This window comes from Bison bison, unplaced genomic scaffold, assembly GCF_000754665.1.
Source record: "Bison bison bison isolate TAMUID 2011002044 unplaced genomic scaffold, Bison_UMD1.0 scf7180017864297, whole genome shotgun sequence".
NCBI lineage: Eukaryota > Metazoa > Chordata > Mammalia > Artiodactyla > Bovidae > Bison > Bison bison.
The window spans coordinates 5,879,575-5,904,889 of NW_011494869.1; the positions used below are offsets into that span (position 1 = coordinate 5,879,575).

Genomic DNA, 25,315 nt, shown 5'->3' on the forward strand with positions numbered 1-25,315 from the left:
GGCAATGCCAAAGAATGCTCAAACTCCCGCACAATTGCACTCATCTCACACGCTAGTAAAGTAATGCTCCAAATTCTCCAAGCCAGGCTTCAGCAATACGTGAACCATGAACTTCCAGACGTTCAAGCTTGTTTTAGAAAAGGCAGAGGAACCAGAGATCAAATGGCCAACATCTGGTGGATCATGGAAAAAGCAAGAGAGTTCCAGAAAAATATCTATTTCTCCTTTATTGACTATGCCAAAGCCTCTGAGTGTGTGGATCACAATAAACTGTGGAAAATTCTGAAAGAGATGGGAATACCAGGCCACCTGATCTGCCTCTTGAGAAACCTATATGCAGGTCAGGAAGCAACAGTTAGAACTGGACATGGAACAACAGACTGGTTCCAAATAGGAAAAGGAGTACGTCAAGGCTGTATATTGTCACCCTGCTTATTTAACTTCTATGCAGAGTACATCATGAGAAACGCTGGACTGGAAGAAGCAAAAGCTGGAATCAAGATTGCTGGGAGAAATATCATTAATATAATATAAATATCATTATATTAAATTTAATATCATTAAATATCATCAAGAGGAACTAAAAAGCCTCTTGATGAAAGTGAAAGTGGAGAGTGAAAAAGCTGGCTTAAAGCTCAACATTCAGAAAACGAAGATCATGGCATCTGGTCCCATCACTTCATGGGAAATAGATGGGGAAACAGTGGAAACAGTGTGAGACTTTATTTTGGGGGGCTCCAAAATCACTGCAGATAGTGACTGCAGCCATGAAATTAAAAGACGCTTACTCCTTGGAAGGAAAGTTATAACCAACCTTTCAATAGACAGCATATTCAAAAGCAGAGACATTACTTTGCCAACAAAGGTCCATCTAGTCAAGGCGATGGTTTTTCCAGTGTTCATGTATGGATGTGAGAGTTGGACTGTGAAGAAAGCTTAGCACCGAAGAATTGATGCTTTTGAATTGTGTTGTTGGAGAAGACTTTTGAGAGTCCCTTGGACTGCAGGGAGATCCAACCAGTCCACTCTGAAGGAGATCAGCCCTGGGATTTCTTTGGAAGGAATGATGCTAAAGCTGAAACTCCAGTACTCTGGCCACCTGATGTGAAGAGCTGACTCATTGGGAAAGACCCTGATGCTGGGAGGGATTAGGGGCAGGAGGAGAAGGGGACGACAGAGGATGAGATGGCTGGATGGCATCACTGACTCGATGGACGTGAGTCTCAGGGAACTCTGGGAGTTGGTGATGGACAGGGAGGCCTGGTGTGCTGCGATTCATGGGGTCGCAAAGAGTCGGACATGACTGAGGAACTGAACTGAACTGATGCTTCCCCATGAGAACGTGAAGACCAGCATAACAACTGAATGACTTTCTTTACACTGTACTCCAAAAGGCATATCTTACATCTAAAAGCATGTGGAGTGGTGACTAAGAACACTCCTTCCACATTTTCACCTATCAGATTAACAAAGAAAAGTTTATTAATACAATATTGTAGAGTAATAAATAATAATAAAAAATAAAAATTCAAAAAAGGGAAAAAAAAAAGAAAAGTTTTGTAACATACTGTGTAGGCAATGGTGTGGGAAAACAGATCCATATGTATCAATCAAAAATTTAAATAAATATACTTTTTAAGCCAATCATTTCAATTCTAAAAATTTTCCCTATTAACTGGAGCATTGTAACAGCAAAACAATAGAAACAATTTAAATGTCCATTAATAGGAAACTGGTTAAATAAATTATGGTACATAATATGATGAAATACTATGCACCCAAGAAAAAGAATGAGACAGCTTAATATGAAATGATCTCCAAAGTACATTGTTAAGTGAAAAAAGCAAAACTGAAAAACAGTGTGTGCAGCATATTATCATTGGGTAAAAATTAGAATATAAAAACAAATACATACACATATAATTGTATACACATTATTCACAGATTGTCTCTGCAAAATAAATAAGAAACTGGTACAGAGACAGGAGAGAGACATTTTTCCGCTTTCTCTTTTGTGGTTTTTAAAATTGTACAGCATACTAATTTACCTTTTTTATTTACTACATATTTTTTAAAAAATAATTAAAAACACAGAAAAGATAATAAATATGACAAAACTAGTTTTATATTCCAGTTTTGAGGGCAGGCTAGTCAGTTACTAATGATGAAAGTGAAAGTCACTCAGTCATGTCTGACTGTTTGCAACCCCATTGATACAGTCCATGGAATTCTCTAGGCCAGGATACTGGAGTGGGTAGCCTTTCCCTTCTCCAGGGGATTGTCCCAACCCAGGGATTAAACCCAGGTCTCCCACACTGCAGGCAGATTCTTTACCAGCTGAGCCAGAGGGGAAGCCCAAGAATACTGGGTAGCCTATCCCTTCTCCAGGGAATCTTTTCAACCCAGGAATTGAACCGGGGTCTCCTGCAGTGCAGAAGGATTCTTTACCAACTGAGCTATCGGGGAATCCTAACAGATCAGTCTCTCCCACACGTTTTTAATGTTATTAAGAAAGTCCTTCACTGAATAATAAACAGTATATTAACTCAATACTGTTGTTGTTGTTTAGTCACTAAGTTGTATCCGACTCTTTGCAACACCATGGACAGACAGGATTTTCCAGGCAAGAATACTAGAGTGGGTTGCCACTTCCTTCACCAAGGGCATCTTCCCCACCCAGGGATCAAACCCGCGTCTCCAGCACTACAGGCATTTTCTTTACCGCTGAGCCACTGGGAAAGCCCCTAACTCAATATTAGGTGAACATTTAAAGTCCTCTTTCTATAAATAAACAGATAATCCTCAAACAGACAAAAGAAACACGATTTACCTGGGGGCAGATATCTCTATAATAATCCTCTGGTGAAAGAGACTGCTGGGGACAAGAGGCCAAAATCTTTGCAATCAAGTCACACTTCTTCCAGTCAGCAGCTGTGGCCTCAGCATCACTCCCTCCAGCCGCCCCAGCTGTCAGCAATGGATACAGACGTCAAAAATTCATAGCACCTCACCACATAAGGTCCTTAAATTAGAGGAGAAACTACTTTTTTCCCTATTGAAAGTCGCTAATTTCTTCTGTAAGATAAACTACCTCTTCGTACTTTCGTTTTGATGTTGGTCTCTGGCAAGTTCAGAGGAAAAAAATAGCACTTAACCATTGTAATTCATATTATCTGAACACTAGTTTCTTCTTTGTGCTTATTACTGACATGTTTTAAATGATTAATATTTCTATTATTCTGTCTCTTTATATGCATCTTGTCATTCAAACTGCCTTAAACTAGAGTTAGGGAGTAACAGGTAACAGATTTACCTAACCCCCTTAGAAAAAATATGTAAATGGTGGCTTTCAGACACTGGATAAAAGCAGCCCAAGATACTGGTCCCTAAGAGAAGGGAAGCAAACAAGGTGAGCCCCATGAACACCCTAGCCTACTACCTTGAGAGAGGTTTGTTTTTTTTTTTTGTCCATACGACGAGACATGTAGGAACTCAGTTTCCCTGACCAGGGATTGAACCAGTGCCCCTGCACTGGGAGCATGGAGTCTTAACCACTGGACCACCAAGGCAAGTCCATAGAGAGTTTTGAGGCCACACCACAGGTAAAGGAGAATCCAATGAAGCCTGCTATGCTGCTGAATTAAAGAAGAAAACACAGTTCAGAATTCAGGGATGTCAACACAGCTAGAGCTTTCCGGGTAAAACAGCAGACAGGAGAAAGCTACACAAAGAGGGAATTCCAGAGATCAGCAGAGGAATCCTCTCTCAAGTCTTCTGCAGAGTATGGCGTGTGTGTGCGTGTGTTGAGAGAGAGGGAGAGCAACAGAGAGAGAAACCCAAGGCAAGAAACACCAGAAAGGAGTAGGGAGAACAATCCCCAGCGTTCATGCAGGGCTTGGAATAGTTAGTGTTCCTACTGGTGAGCATGGAAAGCCTCTTAATACATACAGAATCAAGTAAAATCCCAGAAAGGTATCACTTTAGTATTGGTGCCAAATTACCTTAAATTAAAGGCTGTTATCCACCCACAGTAACAAGGTTTAAGAGCCAGAACTGAAGGACTCAAACTGATATCAAGAAAATTAACCGCATCCTAGCACAAAGCCCAACAAAGGAATACAACAAAATATAGCATTCAGCAGTGTTAAATTAAAATGCCCGCTATCCATTCAAAAATTACCAGGCACATCCATTCCAGTGAAATATTTTTTAATATAAGGATTATGGTTAGAAAAAATATCAGAAGACACCTGTTCAAAATGTTCCAAGTGGTTGCTTCTGGGGATGGGAAATGGAGTGAAAAGCCGCTAACGACTGCTATTTTTCTCTAAAAGTATTACAGACCTATTGATTCTTTAAATTATGTGCATATATAATTTTGTTTAAAAGTCAAAAAATATAAATTAAAAACTACTACCATACTTAGTATGATAATTAACATTTCTTCTCTTAAGAGAAGAGAATATAACTGGAAACAAATCTAAAATTTCATTCCAAAGCTTTTATCTCTTGGGTATCTCAAACTTGAGGAGACTGCTTTTGTATTTTAAAGTCCCTCTGGCCTTTTCCACAGAGAATTTCTTGGTTTCTATAGGGTTTACTTAAACTTTCTGTACAATGTTTTCCTCTGGTATTATAACTTATTTGAAACAATCGATAATATTATGCAACATGAGCAATGTATCACAACTATTTTGGGGGAAAATAGCAAGAAAATGAGTTTTTGGAAAAGGAGTTCATTAAAGTTTAAATTCCTCACGCCCCACAAAGGCACAAACAAAGCCTAGTCTACATCAGGTTTTACAGTCAAAGGCTAGAGACCAATAAAGAAAAGTGGATGCCAAAGTAACAAACGTCTATTTCTTACCACCTGCTCCTTCCAAAATGCCCCGGACTACTGCCTGAACACCGCTGGGTCTCATCAACCTTTCAGAGAGGAGCTGCCCACACAGACGCCGGAGCCAAGCTGGGGCTCGACACCTGTCTTGCATCTTCCCTTCTGAGCAGGACTGAAAAACGAAGGGAAATGTGTGAATGAATGTCAGCGTAATGGATAGGATTTTTTTTGTTTGTTTTTCAGATAGGATTTACAGTCCAATCTGAAATATACAAATATACTGAGTCAGACTGATAATTAACAGTACGCTATACAGACTTCAAAAAGGCAAAAATTTTTCTTTTAAAAAAAAGGGGAGGGGAGAGTTCTCTGGTGGCCCAGTTGTTAGGATTCCTTCAACTAGGATTCCTTCAACTTTCGTTGCCATATATACAAATATACTGAGTCAGACGGACAATTAACAGTACGCTATACAGACTTCAAAAGGGCAAAATTTTTTCATTTAAAAAAAAGGGGAAGGGAGAGTTCCCTGGTGGCCCAGTTGTTAGGATTCCTTCAGCTAGGATTCCTTCGACTTTCGCTGCCATGGCCTGGGTTCAATCCCAGGTTGGAGAACTTAGATCCTGCAAAACCATCATGGCAAAAAAAAAAAAAATTTTTTTTGTAAACATTTATAAAATCTCTTCAGCCTCACTTTTAATTTTAAGGAAGTAAAAATACAGTGAAACTTCTTCAAAAAAGTATCAAGTGAAATTTCAAGCCCAGAAATATACAAATGTTTGTGAATAAAATATAGACTTGGGGGACACAAAATCCATGTAACCAATCTGAATGCAGTCCTTCCAATCAAATGCAGCTTCCAAAGAAGACTCACCACTAAGAGGAGAGTCTCCAACAGTGAGAGGGCATTCCTCTCATGTCTAAGAGTTAATACAGTTAACTGTTTTGAGCCTTCATGCTTTAAAAAAAAAAAAAAAAATGCATTTATTTGGCTGAACCAGGCCTTAGTTGCAGCATGTGGGATCTAGTTCCCTGCCCAGAGATTGAATCCAGACCCTCTGCATTCAGAGCACAGAGTTTTAATCCCTGGACCACCAGGGAAGTCCCATCCTTTGGACCCTCATGCTTTACTCACCTAAACTCGTTACTAAAATTTAGGTACTAAAAGAAAATAGATAATTCCAGCTACATCACCAAATTGAATCGTTCTGGAAAAATAATCACTTTTAAGGAAAAAAGAAACTATATTATGCTGAGCAGTATACTATTACGTTTTTACTCTAAATTCCTTGACTTCAAATACTCCATTCAAAGAGTAAGATGTCCAAATACTTTTGCCAGAAGAATACTGCCAAACAGCCAAATTTTAGTTTTAAAAAAAAAAGACCCAATTTGAGAATGAATAAAGTATATTTTTGTCATAAGCCCTAAAAAATTATCACAATATTATTGGGAAAAGTGTCCATTTTTCATTAAAAGAAAAATCCCTTAAAATTATCCCAGAGGTCGGTGTAATTTAGTTTGGCAAATACCAATTAACAATCTAAAAGATGAAACAGTATTCAACTAGACTAATTTCCAGGAGAAGACAGTTGTTTAGTCACTCAGTTGTGTCCAACTCTTTGCAACCCCACAGACTGTAGCCAGCCAGGCTCCTCTGCCCATGGGATTTCCCAGGCAAGAATACTGGGGTGGGTTGCCATTTCCTTCTTCAGGGGATATTCCCCACCCAGGGATCAAACCTGGGTCTCCTGCATCGCAGGCAAATTCTTTACTGCTGAGCTACCAGGGAAGAAGATAATACACTACACTCTATCATTAAAGCTTCACCCACAAGAATCCCCAGGTGTGCATACCTGGGGCGGTCCTCCCTGGAGGATAAGTAATTCTCGGACTGCTAATGGCTGATACACTTGATCCAAGATGTCTCTTAGGGCCTTCTTCGATAGGGCTCTTTCTTCTTCAGTTAACACCTAAAAGAAACATGTCCTTGGCTTCTGTGAGATAGAAACCAGGCAAGCAATAGAAGGTAATGCTATGCAACAGGGAACAAAGATGCTTGTGAGGGGAGCAGGAGGCCGACTTCTTTTGCCTTTTTTTTTTAACTTTTTATTTTGTATTGGGGTATAGTCGATTAACAACGCACTGATAATGTCAGGTGGACAGCAAAGGGACTCAGCCATTTATATACATGCATCCATTCTCTCTCAAATTCCCCTCCCATCCAGGTTGCCACATAACACTGAGAAGAGTCCCATGTGCTATATAGTAGGTCCTTGTTGGTTACCCATTTTAATTCTTTTGCCTCTTGGTTTCCTTCCATTCAGAGGAGGCTATAACAAGGAAACACTCCTGGCCCCCTCTCCATTCCCTCACCCACTTCTGGGCAGGAGACTGCATCCACTCATCTGATTGTTGAGTTCTGGCACACACAGCTCGCTCCTCTTCAGTCTCTTGGGCGTGAGCGCACAGTCTGTTCTGCTCTTCTGTGCCATAGATTTTTCAGGGGCATGTCCTCTGCATTGGGGCAGAAGGAGCTGCAGTTTTCTAGAACTCTTTAAAACTGGGTGAGAAGTGCATCTCATTGTAGAATGCACTGTTAGGAGACCCATGGGTCTCTCTCTATAGACCTTCCAGCTCTGCCTTGATGAGTAATAAAGGTGACATTCTGACTTGTCATCTCTTACTCTGTTAACTGTCTTTTCACTCATTCAGAATCTGGGCAGCAAAGAGGGTGCTGTTTAATTGGGTCCCTGCTCCAAGCCACAACAGACTGACCCCCTTTGGGAGCTTCACAGTCAAGACTCAGAATCCTGCTCAATACAATTTAGTAAATTGTGATGCAGATGCTGATCGGAGCAGGAGCTGTTGCGGGACTTGTCCAGCTTCATACTGTCCACTCACCATGTTTCCCCTTCTCCTTCCACCCCATCACTTGGTCCTTTCTGTGTTTCCCTTTTCTTTTCTCTCTTCTGCCTGAGACCTCTGGGTACTGCTCAGCTCAAACAACAGGCATAAGACCTGCTCCAGACCCCTCATCTCAAGGAAGTGCAGGTAGCAGGCACTGATGGAGCCGTCAAGACGCACACCCTGTTGTAAAGAGCACAGAGCTCTGCTCCGCAAAACATAAGGGTGCTGGAGGAGACCATAATTTCATGTGACTACTCAGGTGACAATGGCTTTTAAGTGTTTTCTGTTTTATTTTCTTTTGTGAGCACAGGGAGAACAAACAGAAAAGGAACAAGTTGGAGGGTGACATAGAAAGGCTGACAGAAAGATAAGTGAGTGGACGTGATAAAATCTGGATGCAGGAGCAAAGGAATTACACTGCACGTGACCCTGGTTACATTTATACCTTAACAGCGTCTTCTGTTTAGGTTCCTGTGCTAAGGCTGCAGCGCTCTCATGGGGAAGCAGTGGTCCCTGTTATGTTACACTTGTGAGTCTTGTCTCCCCAGTGACTGTGTGAGCTGTTGGAGAAAAGGGCCACATCTAATGCTTTTGTATCCTTCATATCACTTTATCGTTCAGACGCTCAAATCCCTACTGACTATCAACAAAACACTTGCCTGTACCCTCAGCACCTAACAACCAACACTGACTGGATTGTGGAGGGCACCCAGCGCTTGCATACTTCATCTCACTTAATTTTCCCGAGAACTTAATGAAGGAGGCGTAAACAGTTTAATATTAATAGTAGTAACTTTTTGGTGAGCACTGCTGGGTATTGGGCCAGGTAACTTACACACATTATCCTTATTCCTCACAGCCACCTTCCAAGGTAGGTATTGTTTTGTTTCTCAAGGCAGGCATTAATAAACACATTTTACAAAGTTGGAAAGAAACAGAGATTCAAAGAAATAGCTTGCAACAGCTGTTTCAAAAAATGGAAAGAAGGGAACAGGTGAAATGGACTCTTCAGGAGTGAAAGGACTCGTATTTAATAAATGAAAGGTCCAACCCCCTAAAAAGATTCGTCTATCCACCAGAGATGCTTAGGCATTTAATAAAAATTCTAGGTCTTTCCATCAGCACTTTTCCAAAGAACTGAGATGATGTCTTATAGCAACCACACACAAGGACACACAGAGATTCTCACACTCTCTCTCTCTCTCCCCCCATGGATGCTTACCTCTTCCTCAGGACTCAGCGGCGATCTCTTGCTTGGGCAGAACCCCAGCTGGCACAGACCTGCTGCGATATCCCCAAAATGGCGGCAGAAAACCAGGCTCCCCAGAGACGCGTGCTGAGCAACACTGAGGAGGACGCTGCAGCTCGTATACAGCCTCCGGGTTGCACTGGGAGCAGCACTGAGACACACCACGTCCTGAACAACGGCCCCAAACTCGGTCCTGAATCTCAGAGGGACTCCAACACCAGGCGCGAGATAGGGGCAGACACCCAACGTCACTACAAACTGCAGAACTGACTGGACAGTCTTCTGCTGGGAGACGCTAAGTGTGTCCGGGCTCAGGGCAGGAGCAGTTTCTGGAGTCTTCGGGTTGGGTTTACCTGGATTGAAATCAGCTGCCAGGCGGAGCATGGTTTCCTTCAAGCACAGCAGCAGCAATAAAGTCTGGGAAGTAAAACGCCAGGTGACGTCCATAGAGTCTTGCGGCCATTCTGCCTCATTAGCAATTTCATCCCGTAGGAGTTTCAGTATCTTCCAGTGAGGATCTTTCAGGAACTTGTGCTCCAAAGCAGACAGGTTAGATTTTAAAGTAGCCAACAGGATATCATGTTTCGTGATCTGCAGTGAATTTGAGCCTGATCCTTCTGAAGAAAAATCAATCAAATTACATACATGGAAAACAAATTGTGCTTCCCTCCATGAGGAATGCCTTGCCCACTCCAGTTCATCTTCTGAAGCCTGACTCAGATGTCATTACTTCTAGAAAGAGGCCCCCCAACTATGCCTCCCCAGGCAAGGCAGAATTCCAGACCACATTTCCTGCCTTACCACAGCACTTTTCATGTAGTTAGAATTATGTACAGAACACATTATATTGGGTTAGCCAAAAAATTCATTTGGGTTTTTGAGAGCATCCTATGGAAAGACCTGAGCGAACTTTTTGGCCGACCTAATACTTCATGGAGTTTGTTTCCATTCCCCACACGTTCTGAGGGGACAGAGTGCTTGTTGCCCCAGAACCGAGAGGCCAGATCTTAATCAACTTACTGGGCTGAAACTATATCGAGAAGAGAAATCTAAAAAGGTAAACATTTACCACAGAAGGTTCATTCAAGCTGTTCTAGATCCCAGGAATAAGGCATTGAAGAAAAAAAAGTCCTTTCCATCATAAAATTACAACCAGTGAGGCAGATCGCAGAATATGGACATGGGATGCAAAGAAATTCAATCATACACACTCCCTAATATCTATTCTCAACTTTTCCTGAACTCTCCCAAAATGGTCTTTACTGCCCTCTGCTGGTGAAGGAGCTCGTGCACTCTCTCAGCAGCTGACATCCTTGCTGACTCCCTCCTCGAAACGCTCCTCTCTTAGGTTCTGGGGCAGCAAGCACCCTGTCCTGGTTTTTTTCCTTCTACCTCAATGGCCATCTCGAAGTGTCTCCTCTACTGGTTCTTTTCCTCTACCAGATATCAAAGTGCTCCAAGGCTTGTCCTGAACTCTGGATTATCTTCCTCGACAGTCTTAATCTGGCCTAGGTCTTTAAAAATGAGCTAAAAACTGCTGCTGCTGCGGCTGCTGCTGCTAAGTCGCTTCAGTCGTGTCCGACTCTGAGACCCCACAGACGGCAGTCCACCAGGCTCCCCTGTCCCTGGGATTCTCCAGGTAAGAACACTGGAGTGGGTTGCCATTTCCTTCTCCAATGTATCCAAGCGAAGTTGCTCAGTCGTGTCTGACTCTTAGCGACCCCATGGACTGCAGCCTACCAGGGTCCTCCACCCATGGGATTTTCCAGGCAAGAGTACTGGAGTGGGGTGCCATTGCCTTCTCCGGAGCTATAAGCTAACAGCTTCCAAATTTACATGCCTGGCCCATGACTACTTAGAGCCCATGATTCTAAGTTTCAGAGACATATTTCCAACTGCTGAATGAAATCTTCACTTGGATATTTCTTAGGCTTTTCAAATTCAACAAATTACTGATTCTCACACGTACCTTACACTCCTAAATACAATCTAACCTGGCTACTAACTGGTTACATCTCCACGTTTTTCTTTTATCCAACCCATCACCAAGTCTTTCCTGTTCTGCTTACTAAATCATTCTCAAATTTATTTTTCTCCATCTTACAACTACAACCTTTGTCGAAGCCATTAACATCTTTAAACTGAAGTACATCAGAACCCTCTTGACTGGCCTCCCTACTTTCACTCTCCTAAAAATTTACTTTTCACACATCAGATCCTCTTAATATTTAAAACAGATTTCTCTTGAGAATTCCCTGGCAGTGTAGTGGTTTCCAATATTGGAGCACGGGTTCAATCCCTAGCTGGGGAACAACCTAAGATTCCCACATGCCATGTGGTATGGTCAAAAATTAAAAATAAATAAAAAATAAAATAGATTTCTCTTGGTGGAAGCACACACACACATTCCTGATGTATATACACCTAAAAGCAGAAGTGCTGAGACACAGATATCCAGAATCTCAATCTAAATATTATCTCCTCACAGGTGGCCTTCCTTGACCACTCTAAAAGCCATTGCCCACACTATTAACTCTGTGATAACACCCAATTTCTTTTCTCTATAGTACTTATCGTAATCAGTAATTATTTTATTGGTATTTACTTTCTTTCTTCTCTTAGAATTTAAACTTAATGACGGTGGGTACCACATCTCTGTTGTTTGGTCGGTGCTTTGCACAGCTGACATAAAGTAAGCCCCAAACGAGCATCTGTAGTTGACTGAGTAAAAGAATGAATAAAGAGTGATAATAAAGATCTCCTTAGAACTCCTATAAGACCAAGCCTCTCTCAGATAACTATCAACTCTGAACAAAGAGTAAAAAGCAAATATCTGAAGATGCCTGAAGGTGATGAAAGGGAACAAAAACTAGAGAAGGCACCCAGGAGGAAAAAAACAGCATTGAAGAAGTTTCCTGCTTTTCAGTCTGGGGTTAGGTCTTTGCATACCAAAAACACTAGAAGAAATTCATCTTACTGACAAGAACCAAAGCATACAATTCAGGGCAATTACAGCAGGCGGAAAATAAGAAATCTCTGAAAGTACAGAACCAGAGAGGAAGAGCTCCCAGCTCTGCATTCAGTCAGTTCAGTTCAGTAGCTCAGTCGTGTCCGACGACTCTTTGCAACCCCACGGACTGCAGCACGCCAGGCTTCCCTGTCCATCACCAACTCCCGGAGCTTGCTCTTACTCATGTCCATCGAGTTAGTGATGCCATCCAACCATCTAATACAAACTGTGCTTAAATCTATGGCTAATCTTTGAACTAAGCATCTATGGGAAGAACTTTAAATACCTCAGCTAAAATGGAAAGAACTGAAAAGAGCTGCTGCCCATTGCAGAAGAGACAGAGCTTAGAGTATGAATCAGTCAAATGAACTGCCTACTTCAGGGAGCTCCCTGGTGATCCAGTGGTTAGGACTCAGCACTTTCACTGCAGTAGGCCCAGGTTTGATCCTGAGTCGGGGAACTACGATCCCACATGTCATATGGCATCGCAAAAAAAAAAAAAGGCTACTTTAAAACAAAACCAAACCAAAAAAGATCAATCTTCTCTGGAGGACTGTAACAGAATCTAGAGTTTCAACAGCATATCCTTCATGATGTCAATTATACAATCCAAAAGTCCTACACAGATGAAGAAATCTGAAAATGTGATCCACCTCAAGAGAAAGACAATCAAATAGAGACTGATCCGAGATGACCCAGGTGTCAGACTGAGCAGACAAAGATTTTCAAGCAACTCTTTTAACTGTGTTCAAGCATGTGATGGAAAGTACTCATTATGAATGAACAAAATACAGACTCTCAGCAAAAAAGTAGCAAGCATTTTTTAAAAACCCAAATGAAAATACTAGAATTTAAAAACAAAATATCTGAATTTTTTAAAAAACTCAATGGACGGACTTAACAGCTTTGAGATGACCCCCCCCAAAAAATGAACTTAAAGATATACCCCTAGAAATTATCCAATCTGAACAACAAAGAAAAAAAGATTTTATAGAAACAGAGCCTTAGTATCTGTGAACACTATCAAACGATGTATTTGTAATAAAACAGAGAGTAACTAGAATAAAAGGAGAGAAAATGAAGCACAAAAGGATGTGGAGAAATAATGATCAAAATTTTCCAAAATTTAGTGAAAAAACATAGATTTACAGATTCAGTAAGCTCAGTGATGCCCAATCAGGATAAGTAGAAAGAAAATCACATCTAGGCATATTATAGTCAATCATTGAAATAAGATAAAGATCACACTGATAAGAGGGCAGAAATCAACACAAATACTGTAAAGCAATCATCCTCCAATTAAAAATAAATTAAAAATTAGACAAAGAGAAAATCTTGAAAGTGGTCAGAAAAAAGCAGTCAGCATAGGAGACCAAAGCTATGAATGACTGTACTCACAAGCAATGACTTAAAAGATAATGGAAAAACATTAAAGTGGTAACATGGTAAAAAACAAACAAAAAAACAACAACCACCACCTGATGTGATGACAGGAGGGAAAAAAACCACTTATCAAGTCTCAATTCTATATCCAATAAAAAGTAACCTTCAAAAATGAAAGAAAAAGGAAGACATTTTCAGATCAATAAAAACTCAGATAACTGACTGCCAGCAGATCTGGAATACAAACAAATGCTAAAGAAGTTCTTCAAGCTGAAGGAAAAGAGTACTAGATGGAAACTTGGATCTTCAGGAAGGAAGGAAAAGCATCAGAAATGGTAAATATGTGGGTAAATATGAAAGATTCATTTGTTTCCTCTTTGTTTAAATACATATAACTATCTAAAGTAAAATCTATAAAACTGTATTATGGGGTTTATATCTTACATAGATACAATGAACATGAAAACTATAGCATAAAACCCAAAAGGGGTGGAAGGCTATAAAAGAACCCTTACAGTTACAAGGTTTTTATATGTCCTATGAAGTGGTACAAGATAAATTCTAAACAGATTGTGAAAAATTACAATGTATATTGTAATTCTAGGATGACTACTAAAACTGTAATGCAAAAAGGTGGGTTATGGTTATAAAACTACAATAAAATGCTGAAAACATAAATGAAATCAAACAGCAACAGACTTCAAAACTAAAGTTAATATATCTTCTAAGAAAGATGCAACTGATGATAACTAAAAGGGTGTTCAACAATACATTATTTATAATAGCGTAAAATTAGAAATACACGTTGAGTAAATTATAGTCTACCTGTATCTAACATACTGTATTTTATATGTAACATTTGTTTTGCTTATTATCGTCTCCCCACCACCAAGAACAAAAACTCCTTGAGGACAAGGATATTGCTCTGTTTTGTTCACTGCTGTGTTCTCCTTGCCTGGAACAAGGCCTGTCTGACACAGTAGCTGTTCAAAATAAGTAGTTATTTATTGAATGAATGAATGAATGACAGATGGATTATTTGAAGCCATTATACTATGGTGAACATTATTCAATGACATGTTCACTAAAAATATTCTAAAGGGAACAGAGCATGAAGTACTACATGGGGAAAAGATATGAACAGTTTACAGAAAAAGAAATGCAAATTGCTCTTAAACATGAACATATGATCAACCTTGCTCCTAAGAGAAAAGTAAATTAAAACTATACTGAAATATCACTTCCCATCTATCAAGTGGCTAAAATCCAAATGTTTTTATAACACATTGTGTGTTTTGGGGAAACACTTTCATACACGGCTGGTAAGAGACTAAAATGGTACATTCCCTAAGAAAAGAAATTTGGCAATATCTAACAAAATTATATAGGCATTTAACCATTGGCCCAGCAATCCCTCTTTTAAGAATCTATCCTATAGACAGATACACAGGCAAAAATGCAAAGTGACATATACACAAAGCTTCTCATTGCCATATTGTTAGATACGCAGCAGTAGGGAAGGGATGGGGCTCAATCAAATTGTGCTTTGTCTCGCAGAAGCTAACCCTTAAATTGCACCAGGTGTCTCCAAAAGGTTACAAAACATCCCACAAGACACTGTAGTACACGCAAACACTCAAGCACCTGTTTGCTTTCAGTTTTGGGCAACCTAGAGTAACCGCTGCCTCTTTATATTGCTTATGGATGATCATGCCTGCCCTTTCAGGAATATGCATGCCTCCCGGGCTTAAAACTACCCTGGTCCAATGGTTAGGGGAGATAGTGCTTTGAGGCCTATTTAACACAGAACAAACCTGACTCCAGATTGGGTCTATTCCTTCAGCTCTAATCTTTGTGCCCTAGCCTTTTCTCTACCTCCTAGGTTTGACCTTTAAAGGTATAAGGTGTTTCCACTTACACAGAGATAAAAAGTTGCAGAAAAGAAAATAACATTTCTCTCCATTGAACATTTTTCTCAGTTGGAGGTTTATAGGAACATCATGGCTAGATCAACAACTGCGCCAAGTCTGCAACAAGCCACACCCTATCCCCTTTTAGTAAAAAAGAAGCCTGAATTCTAACTAGGTTAAGATGGTTTTCTGGTACCACCATCTTCTCAGTCTGCTGGCTTCCAGGTAAAGTTGTTATTTCTTGCCCCAACACCTGTCCCCCAGTTTACTGTCCTGTCATGGTAGAGCAGTGAACAGTAATAGCTTGAACTTGGTAACACTATCTCCCTGACTCCTTACTTGTCACGTGTAATAAATGCTTCTACTTTAAGAAAGTACTTGGTGTGTTCACTAAGGACCCCAAACCCACTGAGTCTGGTAAAAGTATTTTTTTACATTAACAAAAGGCTTAAAACAACCCAAACATCCATTCATAGAGAACTGATGAATAAACAGTGGCATATTCACATAATGGAATACTATGCAGCTGTAAAAGGGAAAGAGGAAGACGTCTACCTACCACTATGCAGGTATCTCTAAGACATATTAAATTTTAAAAGATACAGAAGAATGTATATAGTATGCTAACTTTTGTGTTAGAATGGGAAGGTACACAGATTATTTTTATTTTTTAAAAGTAGTGGAAGAACAAATTAAAAATTCACTACAATGAACTGTCTATAGAGAAACGGAAAAAATCAGTGGGAGCAGACAGGGATAAATGTATCCAGTTTTAGAGTTTTCCTCTTAAAGCACTGAATGTTTCTCATGAGCTTCAAAGGTGGTGCTACTAGTGAAGAATCCATCTGCCAATGCAGGAGACATGGGTTAAATCCCTGGGTGGGCAAGATCCCCTGGAGAAGGAAATAGTACCCCACTCCAGTACTCTCACCTGGAAAATTCCATGTACAGAGAAACCTGGTGGGCTACAGTCCACCAGGTCACAGAGAGCTAGACACGACTGAGCACACACACATTTTTCATAGTTTTAAAAAAACAAATCAAAAGGAAAATTCAAAATATTCCTAAAGATAAAAAACAAATAAACCTAAAAATTCTATACTTTATGTCCAGGGTTGCCAAAATACAAGCTACAGGTCAAATCTGGCCCTGCCCCTATTTCCACAAATAAAGTTTTACTGGAACATAGTCATTCTCATTTATTTACATATTACATATGGCTGCTTTCGAGCTATGATGGCAGATGTGAATAGCTGTAACAGAGACAGTATGGATCACAAAGCCCAAAATATTTACTGCTTGCTTTTTACAGAAAAAATGTTCCAGCTCTTTCTCTAAACCAAATTAGCAGCATAACCACACATAATTATTTCAAATGACTTGACATATAGAACTCTGTACATCCTGAGGGCAAAAACAAACAAACAAAATCCCTTAGAAACAGGAGGTTTGTTGATGATAGTAATGTTAGACTTGTTATTTTAAAACACTATACGCATGTGTGAGTATATATGAATATGTGACTATATATTTGAGTGCATATATATATGAAGGAAGTAAATAACAATTTTATTAGGAATCAATATTTATAGGTAAGAGAAAATATAAAGATAAAAATATAAAATACAGTAAAGAAGAATGGCTAGGTGGACAAACCATGTTAAAGAGTCTAGGTCATGGTATATGAGTTTTCATGGTAAAATTCCTTCAACTTTTCTATAAGCTTAAAATTTTTCTTAATGAAATGTTAGGAAAAATTTAAACTCTGTAACATTTCATTTTAATTGGGAATATCAGTAGGAACTTTCAATTTGCTTTTTTTTGTTTTCTGAAAATCCACATATTTCCTGGCTCTAATCACTGAAAAAGTCTGAAGCAATGACATCTCAGTGGCAATAAATATTACTAGTGTCCATCTTGTGGTCCCTAAATATCACTTATTCTTAAAAAGAACTGCTTTCAAGCATAGAGCAAGAAATGTATAAGATGAATCTGAATATCTTATGTCTTAAAGCAAAGACGCAATCAAAGACTACTAGGTCACATCAAAGAGTCCAACAGCTAACTTGAATGACTCCCACAGGCCACAGATGGAACAATTAAGAGTATCAAGAATAATCACTACAATAAATTGAAACATATATATACACAAAAACATGATTACATAATAAAACAAAACCAAAAAATATCACTCCGTTGGCTAAATTTGGAGACTAAGACACTAATGTATTTTTCTGAAAACTGATGGATTAAAAAAACAGGATGAACCTAGCTATGAAAACTTATATGTATGTGTGCCTCAGTACACACATAGAAAAAGATCTCAAAAGCTATACTTCAAAGTGTTAACAGTGATGATCTCTGGATGGTAGGGCTTTGGGTAGGTAGGGCTTTTTCTTTTTTGCTTCATTAAAATTTTTTTCAGAGTGAATATGTATTATTTCTGTACTAAAAATATATTTTAAGGTTAGAAAACAGTATGTAGTATATGATATCATTTTTGTAAACAAATAATACATATATATTATACAAATAAACAAATAATACATACATATATCTCCAAAATGTAATTTCTGGATTGTGGGATTAAGGTCATTTTAATTTTCTTCTTTTAGCTTCTCTTTTTTTTAAAGTTTTATAAGTAATATTAACTACTTCTATGAAAAGAAAAAGGAACAATAACATTTAAAAATGTTAATCAATTTAGTGAGAATCACTAAAATAGTGAGAATCAGAAGAGTAAGATTTTTCAGGACTTCTCTAAGACTGATCAGGGCAAGTGTTTCGACTCACTGGCATGAATATCTGTTGCCTTTGAGTAATATACACCTAAAGAGGAAATGAGTGCTTTCATAGCTTGTTGCCACTAATGATTAAGATCAATAAACAATCTCTAAGTAACTTCCTGTGACTTTATAAGATCTTGGAACTTAAACATGGGACACAAATAAAGTGATTAACAAAAGCTGCTAGCCCTTTTTTCTCAAGAGCCCCTTTTAAAGTGGTCTCCTCTGCCCTCTTCTGGTGATAAAAATAAAAGCTACTTGAGGAGAAGGAAATGGCAACCCACTCCAGTATTCTTGCCTAGAGAATCCCAGGGACGGCGGAGCCTGGGGGGCTGCCGTCTATGGGGTCACACGGAATCGGACACGACGGAAGTGACTTAGAATAAAAATAAATAAATAAATAAAAAATAAAAGCTACTTGAAAATAAACACAGCGTTCTCTGAGAGCAGCAGTTCTCAAAAGTGTGGTACAGGGTCTCAGGTTCTGAGGGCCTCCCCAAGATTCTCTCAGAAAGTCAGCAAGGTCAAAACTATTTTCATAGTAATACTAAGACAGTGCCTTTTATGTTCTCAGTCTTTCTTGAGTGTACCAAATATGAAAATTCATTAATATGAGTTCATATTCTATATTAAAATCAACCTTTTAAGAAATTACCTCTTGTTGAGTTTTAAAGAGGAATACACAGTTATCTGAAAAGATGATGGAAATTTCCTCCCTTTCCACTTACATATATTGATGTGTGAGTCTAGATATCCATCTGTTTCAATAAAAAAACCTGTCATGACAGATTGAACACAGAAGCAAATATGAAAACCCAGCTCCCTTCTAATAAGTCAGACACTTAAGATTTACAAAAGTGTAATAAAACAATGCCATTCAAAAGTAAAACAATGTTACTCTTCCAACTGTTATTTCGGTAAAATATATTTTTTTATGTTAACATGTAACAGGTTTGTTACTGTTGCATTTAAATAAATTTAAGAGTTCTCTTAAACTCTTAATTTGTAATGCAGTAAATATTGATATACATAAACCACATAAAAGCTCTTTTAAGTCCTCAACACTTTTTAAGAGTGTAGGAGTACTGAAACCAAAAAATTTGAGATCTGTAGCCTTAAAACAAAGTTTTTCGAACTACAGTCATATAGTGCTTCCACAACTTTTTGGCCATTTATTTTGAGCACCAGCTGTATTGTTATTTGCTTTATTCATTTATTTCTTCAAGTTAATCTTTTTAAACTTAAATTAGTAATAGTTAATATACTATCCTAAGGGATATGTATTTAATTCAATCCTTCCACCAACTCTGTGAGGTGTGTGTGTGTGTGTGTATGTGTGTGTGTGTTAGTTGCTCAGTCGTGTCTGACTCTTTGCGACCCCATGGACTGTAGCTTGCCAGGCTCTGCTGTCCATGGGACTCTCCAGGCAAGAATACTGGAGTGGGTTGCCATTGTCTTCTCCTCTGTGAGGTGTAGAGTATTATATTAACATCCTTATTTCCAGATAAGAAGACTAAGGTTAAGGCATTTGCCAGAGAGCATGTTCAACTCTGGCAACCCAGTTCCAGAATCCAAGCTCTTGATCACTATTTGAAGCTTTTCAGCCTCAAAATGTTTCCCTATATACTGCCTACAACCATCCCCATCATGCTTTGGGAAATGCTGCCCTCATAAACAAAGTTATTTATTCTTCCCACCACCAATTTAAAAGTCTACGCTTTGTGACATTTAAAAGCAGACTTCATAATTTGTGTGGTACTTTTTAGTAAATTCAAACTGGAAAATAAGGGACTTTACTGGTGGTCCAGTGGCTAAGATGCTGCACTCCTAATGCAGGCGGCCCAGGTTTGACCCGTGGTCAGGGAATTAGATACCACATGCCGCAAGAAAGATCAAAGATTCTGCATGACACAACTAAGGCCTGGTGCAGCCAAACACATATATGTGATACAGCTTCATCATATACAAATCACCACAATTTACAGCCCCCCAGTTCAGTTCAGTTCAGTTCAGTCGCTCAGTCGTGTCCGACTCTTTGTGACCCCATGAATCACAGCACGCCAGGCCTCCCTGTCCATCACCAACTCCCCGAGTTCCCTCAGACTCACGTCCATCGAGTCAGTGATGCCATCCAGCCATCTCATCCTCTGTCATCCCTTTCTCCTCCTGCCCCCAATCCCTCCCAGCATCAGAGTCTTTTCCAATGAGTCAACTCTTCGCATGAGGTGGCCAAAGCCCCCCAGCCACCACATAATTCAATTCTAATGACTGAGTTCAATGAACATATATTTAGTCTGGCAAGTTTGTTTTTTGTTTGTTTTTTTTTTAGGAAAACTACTGCTAAAATGCTGGGAAAGACCAAGGGCGAGAAGTGGGGAACAGAGGATGAGATAGTTGGATGGCATTACCAACTCAATGGACATGAGTTTGAGCAAATTCCAGGAGGTAGTGAAGGACAGAGAAGCCTGGCATGCTGCAGTTCATGGCATCACAAAGAGTCAGACACAACTTAGCGACTGACCAACTGCTGAGATGACCTCAAGCAAAACTTCACTAAAACTGACAACCCCTTTCCAATTCTGCTTAACACACTTCCTAATAAGGGAAGTGGAGCTATTACTCTTACTTGCCCCACAACTGAGAACAGAAATGGAAGGCAGGTGAAGAGAAAATATGTAATGCTGTAGACCTTTTAATAGCTCAAAAGGGAAAGACTTGGTATCTTCCTTCCTTTCTGTCTATTCAATTTCCATCTAGACTGAATTCTCCTTCCTCTTGTATCCTTCCACAGCTCCTTCCTCAGATAACTCCTTTACTAACTAACCAACTGCTACCTGTTCCCTCCATTCACCACTAGTATTAATATTATCTGCTATGTTGAATATATCGGCCTGTATGTGGAGTGAGGCTTCCTCATGGGCTCAGCAGTAAAAAAAAAAAATTGTCTCCTGCAGTGCAGGAGACACAGGAGACCCTGGTTCGATCCCTGGGTCGGGAAGATCTCCTAGAGGAGGAAATGGCAACCCACTCCACCATTCTTGCCTTGGAAATACCACTGACAGAGGAGCCTGGCAGGCTACAGTCCAAAGGGCCACAAAGAATTGGACACAACTGAGCGACTGAGTACAATATATTTGGAGTACCATCTCCCCAAACAAGATACTTGAGAGCACAAGTTGTTAAATAATATTTCTATCTCCAAAATCACTGAGGACAGAATACTACATACAGTTGACTCTCAGTAAATATTACCTAAAAGGAGTCAATTGAAAGACCAAAAGAAGTTGAACTAGCTGGAGGTACTTTTAGCAAATACTTTCATCTTGTCTCAAAACCCTCTGTCCATCAGGAACATATGAATACTTATTACGCACAGGAATTTTTGTAATTCCTTCAGCAGCTGACATGATAAAAGAAAACAGCAGAAAGATTCACACAATATAACCTATCTGTGAAAATAATATCATTTTACCTAATTATTCTTTTTCAAATAATAATGCTTGTTTTTTCTTAAGCTAAATGAATACATGTAGTAACTCCACCACATACTCTGAGAGTTAGGGTCTTCCAAATACAAAGTGTATGTGCTTTGCAACAGATGACTACTTCCAGACTATTTAACTTATTGAATCCCTGTTCTCAGTAATGTTCTAGATAGTTGCAGTTGCTAGACAAGCAACCACTCCACTAACAAGTTAAAAATGTATTTTCCAGTTTAATTCTTCACTGTGGCAAAGTAGTATATACAGTTCCATACTACAGTTGAAGGCATGTGAAATTTAAATCCTAACTCTACCACTTAGGAGACTGGCATTAGGCGATTTCCAATGTACCTGAGCCTTCATCTGTAAAATGGAATACAAGTAATACCTATATCATGGAATTGCTGTGAGGATAAAAAGATCCATACTTAAACAGCACACTATAGGGGCTGACACTTAGCAGGCACTCAATTACTTTTTTTTTTTTCCTTTTTGCTCATCCTTCTCGGCTTGTGGGATCTTAGTTCCCCCAACAGGGACCGACTCAGGCCCTCCGCAGTGAAACCAGGGAGTCCTAACCACTGGACTGGCAGGGAATTCCCCCCACTAGCTTTCACTTGCCCCTAGTATGATATACTACTTACTGTTTCCTGACTTTTCGAAGTTTGGGGTGGAGATGGGGAAATCTCAAAATGTTAGACTGGGAACATAACCTTCACGTACCTTACCTTCCTCACCCTACAAACTCCTTCCTCCAAATTGTACACTCTAATTTAAAGTAGGGCCCTATTTCATTGAGGTAGGGCCCTATTTCATGTGTTATCTTCCCCAAAGCTCCAGATAACATCAGAGGCTCCATACTGAATAATCTGCCTTGGTCTGACAAGAGGGTTCGGTAGACCTTGGTTCTAAGTTCGTGTTCTACCTCATATCTGACCATCTGATCTTGGTCAGGTTACTTATTCTTTGATGAGCCGGGGGTATCCTCAGGAGTAAAAGGAGAGTGCCAGGCTACACCACTCCCAGGGTCCCTTCTGATTCTAAACTGGGAAAGATTAAAAGTGACTGTAAATCCCTACCACAGACTGTAAATCCCTAAATACTCTCCCCAAAACGCAGCTCAAACGTCACTGCTTCCTTCCTCTGGACTCCTTGGCACTCTGTACAAATGTCCAGTGTCCACATCAGACCCTGCGCTCTCAAGAAACTGGGACCTCTCCGAGGCAGCTCTGGGAGACTCTCTGAGGCTGTGGTTGCAGTCCTCGCAGAGCTGCAGTGAGGACGGATGAAAACACGTACCCACGGTGCTTAACACAGTGCCTGGCCCAAGGTAACAGCTCGAGATACTTCGGCTAGTATAAATATTCAGCGGTTCCCATCCCTCCTTGAACCTCGGTTTCCTCAAGGGTAAAATGACGCTGGACAGACCCTGCCCAAAGGCCCCAGTGCAGCCCGGCGCCGAATTCCGTCCTCTCACCTCCCGGGCTCAGCAGCAGCTTCAACGCCTCCAAAATCTGCTCCAGACCACACTTTTCCAGAACCCTGCTGGAAGCAGCCTGACTGACCGCCGCCATGACTGAAGCGCAAAGCTCCACTGGGGACCTGCGCATGCGCCTCAGCGGAACGGCGCCGCTGCCGGGTGGCGTGTGGCGGACGCACTAGGGGCGGGATCGACTCGGCTGGGAACGCCCCCTTTGGGAAAAAGTGTTTTTCTCTCGCCACCTGAATTTCCCTGGGGTAGGGGATGTAAAAATAGCTAACACAAACCGTCAATGTGCACGATTTGAGAAACTCAACGTGATTAACTTCTGTATAAAGGATGAGAAGTAGTTTATAAAAAATATGAATTTTACTCAGTATGAAAACATTTGGTCACCAGAACACTGAAATAGTGAAGTAATCAGATGCCGCACCTTCTTATAATGAAGTTCGGTATGTAAAATAATATTCAATTGTTTAATTTCTTCACTAATGATATTCGTGCTTCCCTTGTAGCTCAGACGGTAAAGCGTCTGACTACAAAGCGGGAGACCCAGGTTCAATCCCTGGGTCGGGAAGATCCCCTGGAGAAGGAAATGGCAACCCATTCCAGCACTCTTGCCTGGAAAATCCCATGGACGGAGGAGCCTGGTAGGCTGCAGTGCATGGGATCTCTAAGAGTCGGACACGACTGAGCGACTTCACTTTCACTTTTCACTTGCATGCATTGGAGAAGGAAATGGCAACCCACTCCAGTGTTCTTGCCTAGAGAATCCCAGGGACGGCGGGCTGCCGTCTATGGAGTCGCACAGAGTCAGACACGACTGAAGAGACTTAGCAGCAGCAGCAGCAGAGGAGCCTGGTGGGCTACAGTCCATGGAGTAGCAAAGAGTCGGACACGACTGAGCGACTTCACTTCACTTCAGTGATATTTAAAAACAACTACTAAACACACACACCGACTGCAAATAGCTGCAAATATTGTTCTTGATGATACGATTTCTTAAAGGAACTAAGTACAGCTCCCAATAAAAACTCTATCTTTGCTGTATTCACAGACATTCCTGGAAAATTCAGTGTTTGTTAAAATCGTGCCACATCAAAATTGTGTTAATATGTAAAACAGAATGGGTTGGAGATATATCATCAGTAACAGCTTTTCACTTACAGGAATCTCGGTGGGACATTCAAAATTCATGTTGTCTGAAAGAATGTGAAAGTGAAGTCCGTCAGTCGTGTCCGACTCTTTGCGACCCAGGTCTCCCACATTGCAGGCAGACGCTTTACCATCTGAGCCACCAGGGAATGGCAGGCTGCAAATCCAGGACAATGTTTCTGAGGGCAAGACTAGCATGCCTGCCTCTCCTTTCATTGAAAGTCAGTAACCTCGCCTACCATGGTCACAACCGGCTCCAACACCCGGCTCTAACACCCTCTCTGTGAGACTGCTCCCAAGAGGCTGTCCTGCTTCTCTTTGAGATCCCTTAAGTTAGCCTGACGTCATGACTGATGACTGCTCTTCAGTACTTAGCTGCTGAAAGCCTTAGGAAATGGGATGTGTTCCATATGCAAGACCATGCCACTGGGGGAAGAAATGGTTCGTTTAATTCTCTCCTCAGTGAGTCAGGCCCCTTCCTAGTCACTCCCATTTCTCTGGACTCCAGCCCTATGCCATCAGCCATTTCCTACTCTCAAAGGTAACAGAATCATTTTCACGAGGCTATCTTGGGGAATCAAAGTGATACTGTTTGTCCTCAAGTATTTAGCTATGTCTGCCACAGAAGGGATGCTTAATAAATGGCACCTGGATCTTCATCTCTTCCTTAAATAAAACCTACTAAAACATCTTTAAATTAGAAACTATATTTTTCAAAAAATATTTATTTGGCTGCACCAGGTCTTAGTTGTGGCAGATGGAATCTTTAGTTGCAGCATGTGGGATCTAGTTTCCTGACCAGGGATGAAACTCAAGCCTCCTGCATTGGCAGCACAGAGTGTTAGCCACTGGACTGCCAGGGAAGCCCCAGCCTTGCTTCTTTCTATCCCTCCGTGCAACCCACAGTAGCTTCCCCCTGACAAAGAGATTTTATTGGTTTCACCACATGCCACATCACACACGGCATGGATGGATATCCTTCAAATAAATTGACCTTAGAAACACAGTTTCCCCTTCCCCCTATTCAGTCCCAACAGAATGACACGAAGTTCAGGAATCGACATTTTAATATGAAGCTTCTCTCTCCATGTTTTTTTTTTTTTTTTTTTTTTT

The 25,315-nt window shown here is 40.4% G+C and overlaps 1 protein-coding gene across 3 annotated transcripts in view; it reads right to left on the reverse strand.

The window, feature by feature from the left end:
- TANGO6 (transport and golgi organization 6 homolog (Drosophila)) overlaps window positions 1-23,150 on the reverse strand; it is a 183,794-nt gene extending 160,644 nt beyond the window's left edge. The window contains exons 1-5 of one of the 3 annotated variants that reach the window (XM_010850962.1): window positions 23,045-23,150; window positions 8,970-9,610; window positions 6,694-6,810; window positions 4,868-5,009; window positions 2,831-2,967 (exon numbers count right to left, since the gene is read on the reverse strand). In XM_010850962.1, the coding sequence (XP_010849264.1) occupies window positions 2,831-2,967; window positions 4,868-5,009; window positions 6,694-6,810; window positions 8,970-9,610; window positions 23,045-23,141 (1,134 nt within the window). In that variant the 5' untranslated portion in view covers window positions 23,142-23,150. Of the gene's footprint in view, window positions 1-2,830; window positions 2,968-4,867; window positions 5,010-6,693; window positions 6,811-8,969; window positions 9,614-23,044 lie in introns of all 3 variants that reach the window. The other 2 variants (XM_010850961.1, XM_010850963.1) reach the window with 2 other exon arrangements.
- Between the last annotated feature and the right edge of the window lie 2,165 nt (window positions 23,151-25,315).